Source organism: Corythoichthys intestinalis, chromosome 3, assembly GCF_030265065.1.
Source record: "Corythoichthys intestinalis isolate RoL2023-P3 chromosome 3, ASM3026506v1, whole genome shotgun sequence".
Classification (NCBI taxonomy): Eukaryota; Metazoa; Chordata; class Actinopteri; order Syngnathiformes; family Syngnathidae; genus Corythoichthys; species Corythoichthys intestinalis.
The window spans coordinates 66,841,584-66,855,824 of record NC_080397.1 but is presented as its reverse complement, the minus strand read 5'-3'; the positions used below and the strand labels follow the sequence as shown (position 1 = coordinate 66,855,824).

The following is a 14,241-nucleotide window of genomic DNA, read 5'->3' as shown; positions in this document are numbered from 1 at the left end:
AAAATAAATTTTTGGTCAATACCAAAAGTTCATCTCAATACTTTGTTATGTCCCCTTTGTTGGCAATAACGGAGGCCAAACGTTTTCTGTAACTCTTCACAAGCTTTTCACACACTGTTGCTGGTATTTCGGCCCCTTCCTCCATGCGGATCTCCTCTAGAGCAGTGATGTTTTGGGGCTGTTGTTGGGCAACACGGACTTTCAACTCCCTCCACAGATTTTCTATGGGGTTGAGATCTGGAGACTGGCTAGGCCTCTCCAGGACCTTGAAATGCTTCTTACGAAGCCACTCCTTTGTTGCCCTGGCTGTGTGTTTGGGATCATTGTCATGCTAAAAGACCCAGCCATGTCTCATCCTTAATGCCCTTGCTGATGGAAGGAAAATCTCTCGATACACGGCCCCATTCATTCTTTCCTTTACACAGATCAGTCGTCCTGGTCCCTTTGCAGAAAAACAGCCCCAAAGCATGATTTTTCCACCCCCATGCTTCACAGTGGGTATGGTGTTCTTCGGACTCAATTCAGTATTTTTTCCCCTCCAAACACGAGAACCTGTGTTTCTACCAAAAAGTTCTATTTTGGTTTCATCTGACCATAACACATTCTCCCAATCCTCTTCTGGATCATCCAAATGCTCTCTATCGAACCGCAGACGGGCCTGGACGTGTACTGGCTTCAGCAGGGGGACACGTCTGGCAGTGCAGCATTTGAGTCCCTGGCGGCACATTGTGTTACAGATAGTAGCCTTTGTTATTGTGGTCCAGGCTCTCTGTAGGTCATTCACTAGGTCCCCCGTGTGGTTCTGGAATTTTTGCTCACCGTTCTTGTTATCATTTTGACGCCACGGGGTGAGATCTTGCATGGAGCCCCAGATCGAGGGAGATTATCAGTGGTCTTGTATGGCTTCCATTTTCTAATATTTGCTCCCACAGTTGATTTCTTTACACCAAGCGTTTTACCTATTGCAGATTCAGTCTTCCCAGCCTGGTGCAGGTCTAAAATTTTGTCTCTGGTGTCCTTCAACAGCTCTTTGGTCTTGGCCATAGTGGAGTTTGGAGTCTGAATGACTGAGGTTGCATACAGGTGTCTTTTATACCGATAATGAGTGTCAGGTTTGCTGGGCAGGCAGGTGGTGTGTGGACCCAAGTGCAGGGAAAGGGAAGCGAGGCAAAAAGGTGGTGCAAAACTGATTTAATTCAAGCAAACAAAAAACAAAGTATAAAACAAAGGCTGTGGTGATCAAAAAACTCTTAACAAACAAAAGTCAGGTTAACTAATAAACTTACTTTCCAAGCAGGACGAGGAACATGAGGAACTGGGGAAAAATGCTGACATGAACGTGGAGATTGACCTCCTTGACAATACATAGACGCTGATATTGACAATGACGCAACAAGGACTGAAAAGAAACTGGGTGCCTATATACACACACATGCAGACAAGGGGTAACGAGACAACGAGGAACAGCTGGGTAATACAGGAGGACTCACTATGTGCAGGCACGACAGGTGAAATCAATGGGTAATCACAGAGACAAGTCACACTAGGAGGGAATCAAAACCTAACAATGAGTTAAAACACGTGCCATTAATACAGGTAACGGGTGGAGCCTCATTAGACCTCGTTAGAAGAAGATAGACTTCTTTGACAGCCAGAAATCTTGCTTGTTTGTAGGTGACCAAAAACTTATTTTCCACTCTAATTTGGAAATAAATTATTTAAAAATCAAACAATGTGATTTTCTGTTTTTTTTTTTTCCCACATTCTGTCTCTCATGGTTGTGGTTTACCCATGTTGACAATTACAGGCCTCTCTAATCTTTTCAAGTAGGAGAACTTGCACAATTGGTGGTTGACTAAATACTTATTTGCCCCACTGTATATATATATGATCAGGTTGTTACTTATAACATTCCTAAAACAACTTCAAGGCAAATTGTGAAGGTCATTGAAAAAAGGTGACATTTATTTATTTAATCGATTAATTGTTTATTTCATCTGTCCGATTAATCGATTATGAAAATAATCGTTAGTTGCAACCCTAATATACAGTGAGGAGCAGAAGTATTTGCACCCCTTGTGATTTTGCAAGTTCACCCCCCAAATAGGTAAAGGTCTGAGATTTCAATCATAGATGCCTCTCCAATCTAAAAAAAACATAAAAATCCAAAAATCAACATTGTATAATTTTTTTAAATAATTTATTCCACCACTGTAAAAGGATACCATTGATTTGTTCTTCCTGCTAAAGCTGTTGAAATGTATTGGGCCTTACTAGTCAGATAATGTTCACTTTTGATTGTTTTGTATTTATTTATTGCAGGAAAGGGACATTGTTGGTCAATAATGTTCTTGCCATGTTGGCTGCCATGACGATGGGTCTGAGTTACCCAACAGGACTATATGAACTACTCATCATCGGACGTCTTCTCATCGGATTAAATGCAGGTAAATCCATTAAATTATACACTATATACAATATGTGATTTGATCAGTTAATATCATGTTGTTTGCCTAGGAATTGGCCTTTGTGTTCAACCTTTGTACTTAGTGGAGATTGCTCCAACATCTATTCGTGGCTTCATGGGAATGGGAACCTCTTTTTTTGTGACGGGCGGGATCCTTACTGGACAAGTCATGGGCCTCAAGTAAATATATTTTTTTCCCTTTTTTTGTATGGCTTGTGATTACCGTCATGTTTATAATAGGGCTGTCAAACGATTCAAATTTTTAATCGAGTTAATCACATTTTAAAAATTCACTAATCGTAATTAATTGCATTTCAAACCATCTCTATAATACGACATATTTTTCTGTAAATTATTTTTGGAATGGAAAGATAAGACGGATATATACATTCAACATACTGTACATAAGTACTGTATTTGTTTATTATAACAATAAATCCACAAGATTGCATTAACATTATTAACATTCTTTCTGTTAAAAGGATCCACGGATAGAAAGACTTGTAGTTCTTAAAAGATAAATGTGAGTACAAGTTATAGTAATTTTATATTAAAACTAGGGGTGTCAAACGATTAAAATTTTTAATCGAGTTAATTACAGCTCAAAAATGAATTAATCGTAATTAATCGCAATTCAAACCATCTATAAAATATGCCATATTTTTCTGTAAATTATTGTTGGAATGGAAAGATAAGACCGAGATGGATATATACATTCGACATACGGTACATAAGTACTGTATTTCTTTATTATAACAATAAATCAACAAGATGGCATTACCATTATTAACATTCTGTTAAAGCGATCCATGGATAGAAAAACTTGTAGTTCTTAAAAGATAAATAAAAATAATAAATAAAATATATAAATATATTCATTCATTCATTTTCCATGCCGCTTATTCCTCACGAGGGTCGCGGAGGTGCTGGAGCCTATCCCAGCTAACTTCGGGCAGTAGGCAGGGGACACCATGAATTGGTTGCCAGCCAATCGCAGGGCACAAGGAGACACACAACCATTCACGCACACACTCAAACCTATGGACAATTTAGAGTGTTTCCCGAAGGAAACCCACGCAGGCACGGGGAGAACATGCAAACTCCACACAGGAAGGCCGAAGCCCGGGATTGAACCCTTGATCTCAGAACTGTGAGGCAGACGTGCTAACCACTCAGCCACCGTGCCGCCCTATATAAATATATAAATAAATAAAATATATAAATATTTATAAAAAATTATAGAAAATAAAAGATAATTAATATTACAGGTTATAGAAATTTTATATTAAAACCCCTCTTCATGTTTTCCTTTTAATAAAATTTGTAAAATTTTCAGTCAAAAAATAAACTAGTAGCCCGCCATTGTTGATGTCAATAATTACTTACACAATGCTCATGGGTGCTGAAGCCTATAAAATCAGTCGCACCCAAGCGCCAGCAGAGGGCGGCAAAACTCCGAAAAACACAACAAGTGCACCTTTCACTTTGCAGTCCTTTTTGCTGTCCTTTCTGTTTGAGCGGGGCATTTATGCATTAATTGGGTCAAATATTTTAACGGGATTAATTTTAAAAATTAATTACCGCTCGTTAACGCGATAATTTTGACACCCCTAATTAAAACCCTTCTGTATGTTTTCGTCTTAATAAAATGTGTAAAATTTTCAATCAAAAAATAAACCAATAGCTCGCCATTGTTGACGTCGCCGAGCGGGACGTCACATGGGCTCCCTGCCATTCTTCCACAGTGTCTCTAACTACATAAGGTAGTGATTGAAATACACTACAAGATGTCAAGGGCGAGTTTTAAATTAATTAAAGTTCTAGCCAAGTTTTTCTAGTGCATTTTGCCCCTTGACTGACGCCGTAGTTTCCAGGTTCATTGTACCTTACGTTCATTTGAGTGTTGACTTCACAACGTACGAGACCTCTGATAGTTTATATATTGTGACTAAATACTGCTAGCTATGTATTTGTTGAGCTAAACGAAATGTTTGAATAGAGTTTGATCAAAGTTTGAGTAAGTTTTACGTGTATTTTGCATGCCTATTTTGATTGGGAATGCCCGTTCTCTTTGCATTGAGCACTTTTCTTTTTGTGAAAATTATTTTTTTGAGAGATAGGAATATATTTCTTGTTGTGCTTTCAGTAAATGACACTTAACTGTTCCACCCAAATGCATGATGGGAAGTTAGGCAAACATGACTGTCAGTGGTGGCTGCAAATAGTTTATGTTCTGCGTTGTGTTCATTTAAGCGTGTTAAGAAAAATATCATCGCCTCTCATTCTTCCCCTACGTCGCTCGCCACAATAGTTATGATTAGGGTTGTTCCGATCATGTTTTTTTGCTCCCGATCCGATCGTTTTAGTTTGAGTATCTGCCGATCCCGATATTTTCCGATTTGATTGCTTTTTTTTTTTTTTGCTCCTGATTCAATTCCAATCATTCCCGATAATTTTTCCCGATCATATACATTTTCGGCAATGCATTAAGAAAAAAATGAATAAAACTCGGACGAATATATATATATATATATAAGTACTGTATTTGTTTATTTTGACAATAAATCCTCGAGATGGCATTCACATTATTAACATTCTTTATGTGAGAGGGATCCACGGATAGAAAGACTTGTGACTTTGTATATTGTGACTAAATATTGCCATCTAGTGTATTTGTTGAGCTTTCAGTAAATGATACTGTAGCCATGCCCAAATGCATGATGGGAAGTGAAACCATGACTGTGCGTAGTGCTACCAATTGATATATCTTCTCTGCGTTGGGAAATAACATAAGGTGTTTAGAAAAAGATCAATTGCTACCTTGCTTCCCCACATTGCTTCCCATGATATTTCTAATCGTAGGGAGCGGGATTGTAAAGCTTTAGCCAATTAAAAAAAGGCTCCAAAGGCTGCCAAAATTCACTCTACTCAATTTACGTTGCCTTTTACCTCTCTATATAGGTAAAACGGCGCAATTACAGATTGAGCGCGACAATGCGTGAGTGGGTCGTGCAATGCATGCATTAATTGCATTAAATATTTTAACGTGATACATTTTTTTAAAAAATTAATTACCGCCGTTATCGGGATAAATTTGATAACCCTACCTTAAGCCTAAACTAAAAACTCTGGATGAGTGTAACATATTATCTCTGTAATGTTAGATACAATTAGAAAACGATTTAATTAAAAATATATATATATTTAAAAAAGGCATGGCCGATATTTTTTTGCCGATTCCGATACTTTGAAAATGACGTGATTGGACCCGATCGATCGGCACATCTCTAGTTATGAATATTGTGAAAGAGTTGCCAAAGCCTATACCATTCAATGAATGTCTGAGTCCACTTGCTTTTCTCTGCCTCTTAACTGTCAATGTACAAAAAAACGACGCCATTGTAGTCTGTTTGCGGCAATGCATGAGTGGGTCATGGGCTAAATGCGTTAAATATTAAAGCGTGATTAATTTTAAAAATTACTTACCGCCCGTTAACACGATAAATTTGACAGCCCTAGTTTATAATCTTAGAATTATTGGCGCATTAGAATTAGAGCTGAAACGAATACTCGAGCAACTCGAGTAACTCGAGTTTAAAAACTGATCCGAGTAATTTTATTCACCTCGAGTAATCGTTTATTTTGACAGCTCTAAGCATTACGCTTTGCTCGGACTACTTTTAATGCGGGACAACGCGCTGATGTCACGTGCGTAGAGGAAGAGGCAAAAAAAAAAAAACTTACTGCAGCCGAGAGCCACTACAAACGACGCCGACATTGTTAAATACTAGCCCGCACATACTACGTTAGTTGCAGGTAGCGTCTAATGAGTCTCATAGAGAGCACATGTATGTTGAACTAGATGCGAAATGACAGACTAGGCCGCGTCTGGGCAGCGTTAGCAAACAGCCGCCATCTTAAAGCAGTAGAGCGCTAAGCGCTAATAAAGAGTGCTAAACGTAAACGCTAATAAATAAGATTAACGTTACTGTCACCACTAGCTCACGTGACGTTAGCCCTGCGGAGGGCTAGGTTTCCATTAATTATGACCATTTTCGATGCGTGGCTAACGTGTTGTGGAGTGATGAGGGTGTAAAATAAAAACTCTGTAATGCTGTCAATTTTAGCTCAGTAGTCATTGCTGGATAAAACACCAAGTAGCACTAGTCCCTAATGTGCTCCAATACAGGCTGTATCATACATTTATTTTGAACACTGCAAAAACTCAAAATCCTATCAGGACTTACAGTTTAGACTAACTTAAAACTTAACGAGAACTTAAAAATGGCTTGACACAAATAGAAATTCAATTGAAACACGTAGGAAAAAATCCTAATATGTATATATATATATATATATATATATATATATATATATATATATATATATATATATATATATATATATATATATATATATATATATATATATATATATATTTTTTTTTTTTTTTTTAAATAAGATCTGAAGGTTTTTTGAGTGAAAGCAGTGAATTAGTCTTTTTTTTTTTAATTCTAGTTACATCTGAGATGCAATTGTTGGCTGTTTTCAACAATATACATCGAAAATAAAGACATTGATTGACTGAAATGGTTCAAGATTAAATGAAATGTCTTGTTTTCTCATTTATATTTATAATTGCTCTTCACCTAAAAATATATTTGTTTTATCCGATTACTCGATTAATCGATAGTATTTTCAGTCGATTACTCGATTACTAAAATATTCGATAGCTGCAGCCCTAATTAGAATGAAGTGGTGCCTCGGTATAAAAGGAACAAAATGCAAAATTATTTGTTGTAAATTTGAACAGAATTGAATTGGAATTCACTCGGATATTAGCTTGCTAGCTTAGCTTTTACGGTTTCGAATTTTAAAAAATAAAAATTGCTTCATTATTAAATTCCAAATGTTTCGGTGAATGCACATGTGAAACTTGCGGATTTCGGTACCCTTCACGAGGTTAAGAACAACTGATTTAACATTTGTCTGTGTTTGAAAAGCGAACTGCTGGGTAGAGAAGAGTACTGGCCCATCCTGCTTTCCACTACATGCATCCCAGCAGTGCTGCAGCTCATATTTCTACCCTGGTTCCCAGAGAGTCCACGCTTCCTGCTCATTGACAGAGGAGATTATGAAGGATGCAGAAAAGGTCAAATACACATGACAAATGACTCTTTTTGTGTACAGTTCTTATCAAGTGCAAATGACTGTGGTTTAAAACATTAAATTTGGTATAAACTGTCTTGAAAATCACCTGAGGCAGAGAGATTTATAATAGTTCTTTTCCTGGCGAGTGTGTGGTTACAGCGGATGACGTGAATATTTTAAATCATCTGTTAATCATCTGCTTGCATGCAGCACTTAGGCAGCTCCACAGTGCAGCTGATTTTGATGGTGAAATGGAGGACATGGAGAAGGAAAAGAACAACCTGGACAAGGAAGGACTCAAGGCTAAGAAGCCATGGGAGCTGTTTGCAGACCGAAGCATACGTTGGCAGCTTCTTACTATTGTGCTTCTCAATTCAGCCCAGCAGCTGAACGGAATCAACGCTGTACGTAATGTACTTCCTATTCCGCAACAGTGGACCTTGTGTGCATTACCATAAATGTTCACTAAATACAGAAAATTAGAACAGGGCTCTTACACACACTTGGTATTTGGCTAATTCCTGAATTTGTCACTCTCATCTCTTTTCGCTGCAGATTTACTTCTATGCAGATTATGTGTTTGCACAAGCAGGAATTCCCAATGAAAAAATACCATATGCAACAGTTGGCACTGGTGCCTGTGAATGCATCACTGCTTTGACCTGTGTAAGTATGTGACCTCATTCTAAGTTTTACTACCAAGGCACAGTGAAAGAGTGGTTAGCAAATCTGCCTCACAGTACACCCTTGCTTGCTTCCCGTTCTTTTCTTCATCTTCTGTCAAGTTCAAATACGAATCCTTAGGTAGACATTCATAATATTACCCACAATAAGGAGAGAAGGCACTAGATTCGGTTGAAAAGCTTGTAAGGAGAAGGAGGGGAAACTAACTTCCGCAATCGTTGTCCCTAGCCCCTCCTTCACCTCGCTTTTAATTTGGGATGGATCTAGCAACAGACGGGTGTCTTGCCCTAAAAGGGAAAAAGGAGAGACAAATCTTGGCTTTGTTTGGCTATGTGTGCGCATGTAGATGAAATTATATACAGTGCCTTGCAAAAGTATTCGGCCCCCTTGAACCTTGCAACCTTTCGCCACATTTCAGGCTTCAAACATAAAGATATAAAATTTTAATTTTTCGTCAAGAATCAACAACAAGTGGGACACAATCGTGAAGTGGAACAAAATTTATTGGATAATTTAAACTTTTTTAACAAATAAAAAAACTGAAAAGTGGGGCGTGCAATATTATTCGGCCCCCTTGCGTTAATACTTTGTAGCGCCACCTTTTGCTCCAATTACAGCTGCAAGTCGCTTGGGGTATGTTTCTATCAGTTTTGCACATCGAGAGACTGACATTCTTGCCCATTCTTCCTTGCAAAACAGCTCGAGCTCAGTGAGGTTGGATGGAGAGTGTTTGTGAACAGCAGTCTTCAGCTCTTTCCACAGATTCTCCATTGGATTCAGGTCTGGACTTTGACTTGGCTATTCTAACACCTGAATACGTTTATTTTTGAACCATTCCATTGTAGATTTGGCTTTATGTTTTGGATCATTGTCCTGTTGGAAGATAAATCTCCGTCCCAGTCTCAGGTCTTGTGCAGATACCAACAGGTTTTCTTCCAGAATGTTCCTGTATTTGGCTGCATCCATCTTCCCGTCAATTTTAACCATCTTCCCTGTCCCTGTTGAAGAAAAGCAGGCCCGAACCATGATGCTGCCACCACCATGTTTGACAGTGGGGATGGTGTGTTCAGGGTGATGAGCTGTGTTGCTTTTACGCCAAACATACCGTTTTGCATTGTGGCCAAAAAGTTCAATTTTGGTTCCATCTGACCAGAGCACCTTCTTCCACATGTTTGGTGTGTCTCCCAGGTGGCTTGTGGCAAACTTTAAACGAGACTTTTTATGGATATCTTTGAGAAATGGCTTTCTTCTTGCCACTCTTCCATAAAGGCCAGATTTGTGCAGTGTACGACTGATTGTTGTCTTATGGACAGACTCTCCCACCTCAGCTGTAGATCTCTGCAGTTCATCCAGATTGATCATGGGCCGCTTGGCTGCATCTCTGATCAGTTTTCTCCTTGTTTGAGAAGAAAGTTTGGAAGGACGGCCGGGTCTTGGTAGATTTGCAGTGGTCTGGTGCTCCTTCCATTTCAATATGATGGCTTGCACAGTGCTCCTTGAGATGTTTAAAGCTTGGGAAATCTTTTTGTATCCAAATCCGGCTTTAAACTTCTCCACAACAGTATCTCGGACCTGCCTGGTGTGTTCCTTGGTTTTCATAATGCTCTCTGCACTTTAAACAGAACCCTGAGACTATCACAGAGCAGGTGCATGTATACGGAGACTTGATTACACACAGGTGGATTCTATTTATCATCATCGGTCATTTAGGACAACATTGGATCATTCAGAGATCCTCACTGAACTTCTGGAGTGAGTTTGCTGCACTGAAAGTAAAGGGGCCGAATAATACTGCACGCCCCACTTTTCAGTTTTTTATTTGTTAAAAAATTTTAAATTATCCAATAAATGTTGTTCCACTTCACGATTGTGTCCCACTTGTTGTTGATTCTTGACAAAAAAATTAAATTTCATATCTTTATGTTTGAAGCCTGAAATGTGGCGAAAGGTTGCAAGATTCAAGGGGGCCGAATACTTTTGCAAGGCACTGTAAGTAGGAATGGTTGTTCATTTGATTGTCATGCAACTAGTGTGTCACTTGAACAAAGTCATCTGAGATACAATAGATTCCAGCTCATCTGTGACCCTTTAGCGAGTGTAAGCAGCATAGAAAATGGATGGATAAGGATAGATGCTTTCCTGCTGCTGTCAGCACTGGCCATGTGATGTTATCTCATGTCGTCGAAAATAATAATCTTTTATAACATACGTTTTGTAAAAGTGTCTCTGACATCGCTGATTTAACCACTGATCACCGATTTTAGTGCTCAATATTATTGGCAGGACATCTGTAATATCTGGCACAGTGGGGAGAAGTACTTAAACTATTCTAGACCATAAAAAAAGAAAAACATTACACATTCAATGCCATTGACGAGGATAGGCGTCCAACCAGGCACCTGTTTTCATCCTTCTTCTGTGAATTTAAAGCAACACTAGGTAACTGTTCAACCTTTATAAAATATTTTCCTAAAATCTGTGATGACTTTTCGACTGACAACTGGTTGAATTAAGCCCGTCGACGGGGGGGGGGGCAACCTGATATGTTGTCCCGGGCCTCTGGATCATAGGGGCCCCTGAATTACCCTTAATTTATTTTACTTTAATTCACATATTTATTTTTTGTCTAAATCATTGTCTGATTAAATATTGTGTTCTACTTGATATATGGCGGAAAACACTCAGGCTTGAAGTTCCGGTCTTAGACCCTCAATTTGGCCAACTTTTAAAATTGTCCGAAATGCATGTGTGATACATCATTGGAAAGCTTAAAATATCAATTTTGTGGGCGAACAAAAATTTTGAACAGGAACGCATTTTTAAAAAGAAAATTTTTTCAAATAGCAAAACCCCAATTGGAAGCGAGAACACGCGAGAGCAGAATTAAAGACGCCACGATTTTAACGAGACATTATCGCGTACTTACCTTGTTTCGATCGAAAAACTCCATGGAGCATGTATCACCAAGTGTCAAGACACAGCGGTGAATGGCCACAGCCGGATTTTTTTTTTATTTTATGGGTGAAACATGGTTATATAACAAGGGTCGCGATGCAGAAATCGCAGACAACAAGGAGTGGTTGAGATTTTCTTTTTCATATAGTTACCCTTTTAAACGTTATTTTTCAATTTTTTTGTTTTGTTTGGATCGATTATTTATCATCTAACATATCGGGGAAAATGCAACAGTAACAAAAAAAATACAGTTAAGCGATAGTTATGAGGTAGATATCCGTGACTTTTTTACAGACGCCAAATTTTTCATTGTGACGTAATACGTTTAAAAGTTTAAAATACGCAAGTGAATAATTTTTTTAAGTAGTTTTTTTTTTTTAACTAATATTTAGACATCAATGAATGATTCTAAGCTAAAAATGACAGACATTTTGAATAATAAATATTATTACTTACCTTCTTTTTATGGCTAGGTTGAAACAAAAGTGGTTGCGCGACATCTGTAAATGGGGGTTTTCAGGGTAAAACGGACAAATTAAAAATAGTTTGGAGGCTTAGTGCGTCGTGAATCTGCTATGGCAGCATATAGACATATTTTTCTATCAAATACAACAGTCGTTTTGGCTTAAAATATAGCAGTTTCTTTTAAAGAGGAGTGCAAGAGCAGAAACTGCTTTTTCATTCTTGTCCGTGTTTTCCGCCATATACTTAAAAGCTTTAACATATTAAATATTTCAAATATATATTTTTTTCCTTTTTTTGCACAACTCTCAACAACTCCTATCTTACCCCCTTACGCTCGCCCACCTCTTCATCTGCGCCAAATTGGCCCCCTGGGGATGCCAGTACCATCTTCTCCATTGAGCTTGAGCTTGCTCAAAAACTGGATTTCACATATGTTATAAATGACTTTGCTGTCAAAAAATCTGGGCGCATCACTGTTTGAGGTCTTGATAACCCCAGGGATGTTGAGGGGGCGGGCACAGGGTGTTTAGTTAAACTGTTTTGTTACTTAACTGGCCGGCATAGCACTCTCAGTTGTATTGTATTGTAGCCTATATGGAACAATAGATGGAAATAGTTTTTTTTATATTGTGTCACATCACGTTACGGTCTGTTAAATTTAACTGTCCATCTCAAATTAAGTAATTTAAAAAATTTACACTGTCATTGCTTGCAAAGCGTTAAAGTACTGCATATGTTGTTGTGACAAGCTGGTGGGAGGGGTGGGGTGGGGTGGGGGGGGGGCGCCTTATATTGGTCTCTTGTCCCCGGGCCCCTACAAGTCTGTTGACAGACCTGGTGCTTAACATTATTGGCATGACATCTGTCATATCCCATAACACAGTGGGGAGAAGTACTGAAACTATTCTAGACCATAAAAAAGGAAAAACATTACATACACTGCCATTGACAAGGATAGGCGTCCAATCATGCACCTGTTTTCATCCTTCTTCTGTGAATTTAAAGCAACACTAGGTAACTTTTCAACCTTTAAAAAACATTTTCCTAACATTTGTGATGATATGTCGACTGAGAAATGGTTGAAAGATACCTCTTTTATATCTTGAGGGGTCTGTATCACTTTCACCATCACTAGTTAACTTTGAAGAGGGTGGCAGGAACCCTGCTACGCAAAAAAACTACAAATGTGCTGACACGCCACTTCCGGAAGTCAATGCGAACGCTTTCGCGCGAATTCTGCAAAGATGGCAGAGCAACAAAAGAGACAAAAGGTTTTGTCCGTGGAGGGAAAAAAGGGAGGCTACCGGGATACTCAAGAATATACATTGGCCCGGCTTTCACTCGCTGGCGTGACCCCCCCACCCAACAGAACGCATCAGCGCTGGTGACGGGTGGGGTGAGGGGTTTAGCCACACTAAGCCACACGATTGCTAACCGTTATATGCTATTGTTTAGCCACACCTGGATTCATTACCTTATTACTATTCATCCTTCACACAGCCGGGGGAAACGAATGTTGTTTAATCCATCTGCAAGCGACCGGGAGATTTGTTTTTGATTGATTGATTGATTGATTGATTGATTGATTGATTGATTGATTGATTGATTGATTTAACGACACTGCGGGTGTCGGTTGGTACTCATAGAAAACTAGAGCTGAAACGAATACTCGAGCAACTCGAGTAACTCGAGTTTAAACACTGATCCGAGTAATTTTATTCTCCTCGAGTAATCGTTTATTTTGACAGCTCTAAGCATCACGTTTTGCTCAGAATACTTTTAATGCGGGACAACGCGCTGATGTCACGTGCGGAGAGGAAAAAAAAAAAAAAAAAACCCTTACTGCAGCCGACAGCCGCTACAAACGACGCCGACGTTGCTAAATACTAGCCCGTACGATGCTACGTTGGTAGCAGGTAGCGTCTGATGCATCTCATAGAGATCACATGTATGTTGAACTAGATACAAAATGACAGACTCGGCCGCGTCTGGGCAGCGTTAGTAAACAGCTGCCATCTTAAAGCAGTAGAGTGCTAAGCGCTAATAAAGAGCGCTAAGCGCTAATAAATAAGATTAACGTTACTGTCACTACTAGCTCCCGTAACGTTAGCCCTGCGGAGGGCTAGGTTTCTATTAATTATGACCACTGTCGATGCGTGGCTAACGTGTCTTACATACAGGCTTTAACAAAACATAGCGTTGTGGAGTGATGAGGGTGTAAAATAAAAACTCAATAATGCTAACCAAGTAGCACTGGTCCCTAATGTGCTCCAATACAGCCAGTATCATACATTTATTTTGAACACTGCAAAAACTCAAAATCCTATCAGGACTTACAGTTTGGACTCACTTAAAACTTAACTAGAACTTAAAAATGGCTTGACACAAATAAAAATTCAATTGAAACACGTGGGGAAAAATCCTAACTTTTAAGTGATGTGCGTTATCAAGCGTAATGGCATTTTTAGGTAATATATATATATTTTAATAAAATCTAAAAGTTTTTGGAGTGAAAGCAG

The 14,241-nt window shown here is 38.7% G+C and overlaps 1 protein-coding gene across 2 annotated transcripts in view; it reads left to right on the top strand.

Moving 5' to 3' along the window:
* The window catches only part of LOC130912778 (solute carrier family 2, facilitated glucose transporter member 11-like), a 47,214-nt gene that overhangs the window by 19,246 nt on the left and 13,727 nt on the right, over positions 1-14,241 (top strand). For both annotated transcript variants that reach the window (XM_057830801.1, XM_057830802.1), the window contains exons 4-8: positions 2,323-2,447; positions 2,518-2,647; positions 7,471-7,619; positions 7,829-8,022; positions 8,174-8,284. In XM_057830801.1, the coding sequence (XP_057686784.1) occupies positions 2,323-2,447; positions 2,518-2,647; positions 7,471-7,619; positions 7,829-8,022; positions 8,174-8,284 (709 nt within the window). The remainder of the gene's footprint in view (positions 1-2,322; positions 2,448-2,517; positions 2,648-7,470; positions 7,620-7,828; positions 8,023-8,173; positions 8,285-14,241) is intronic.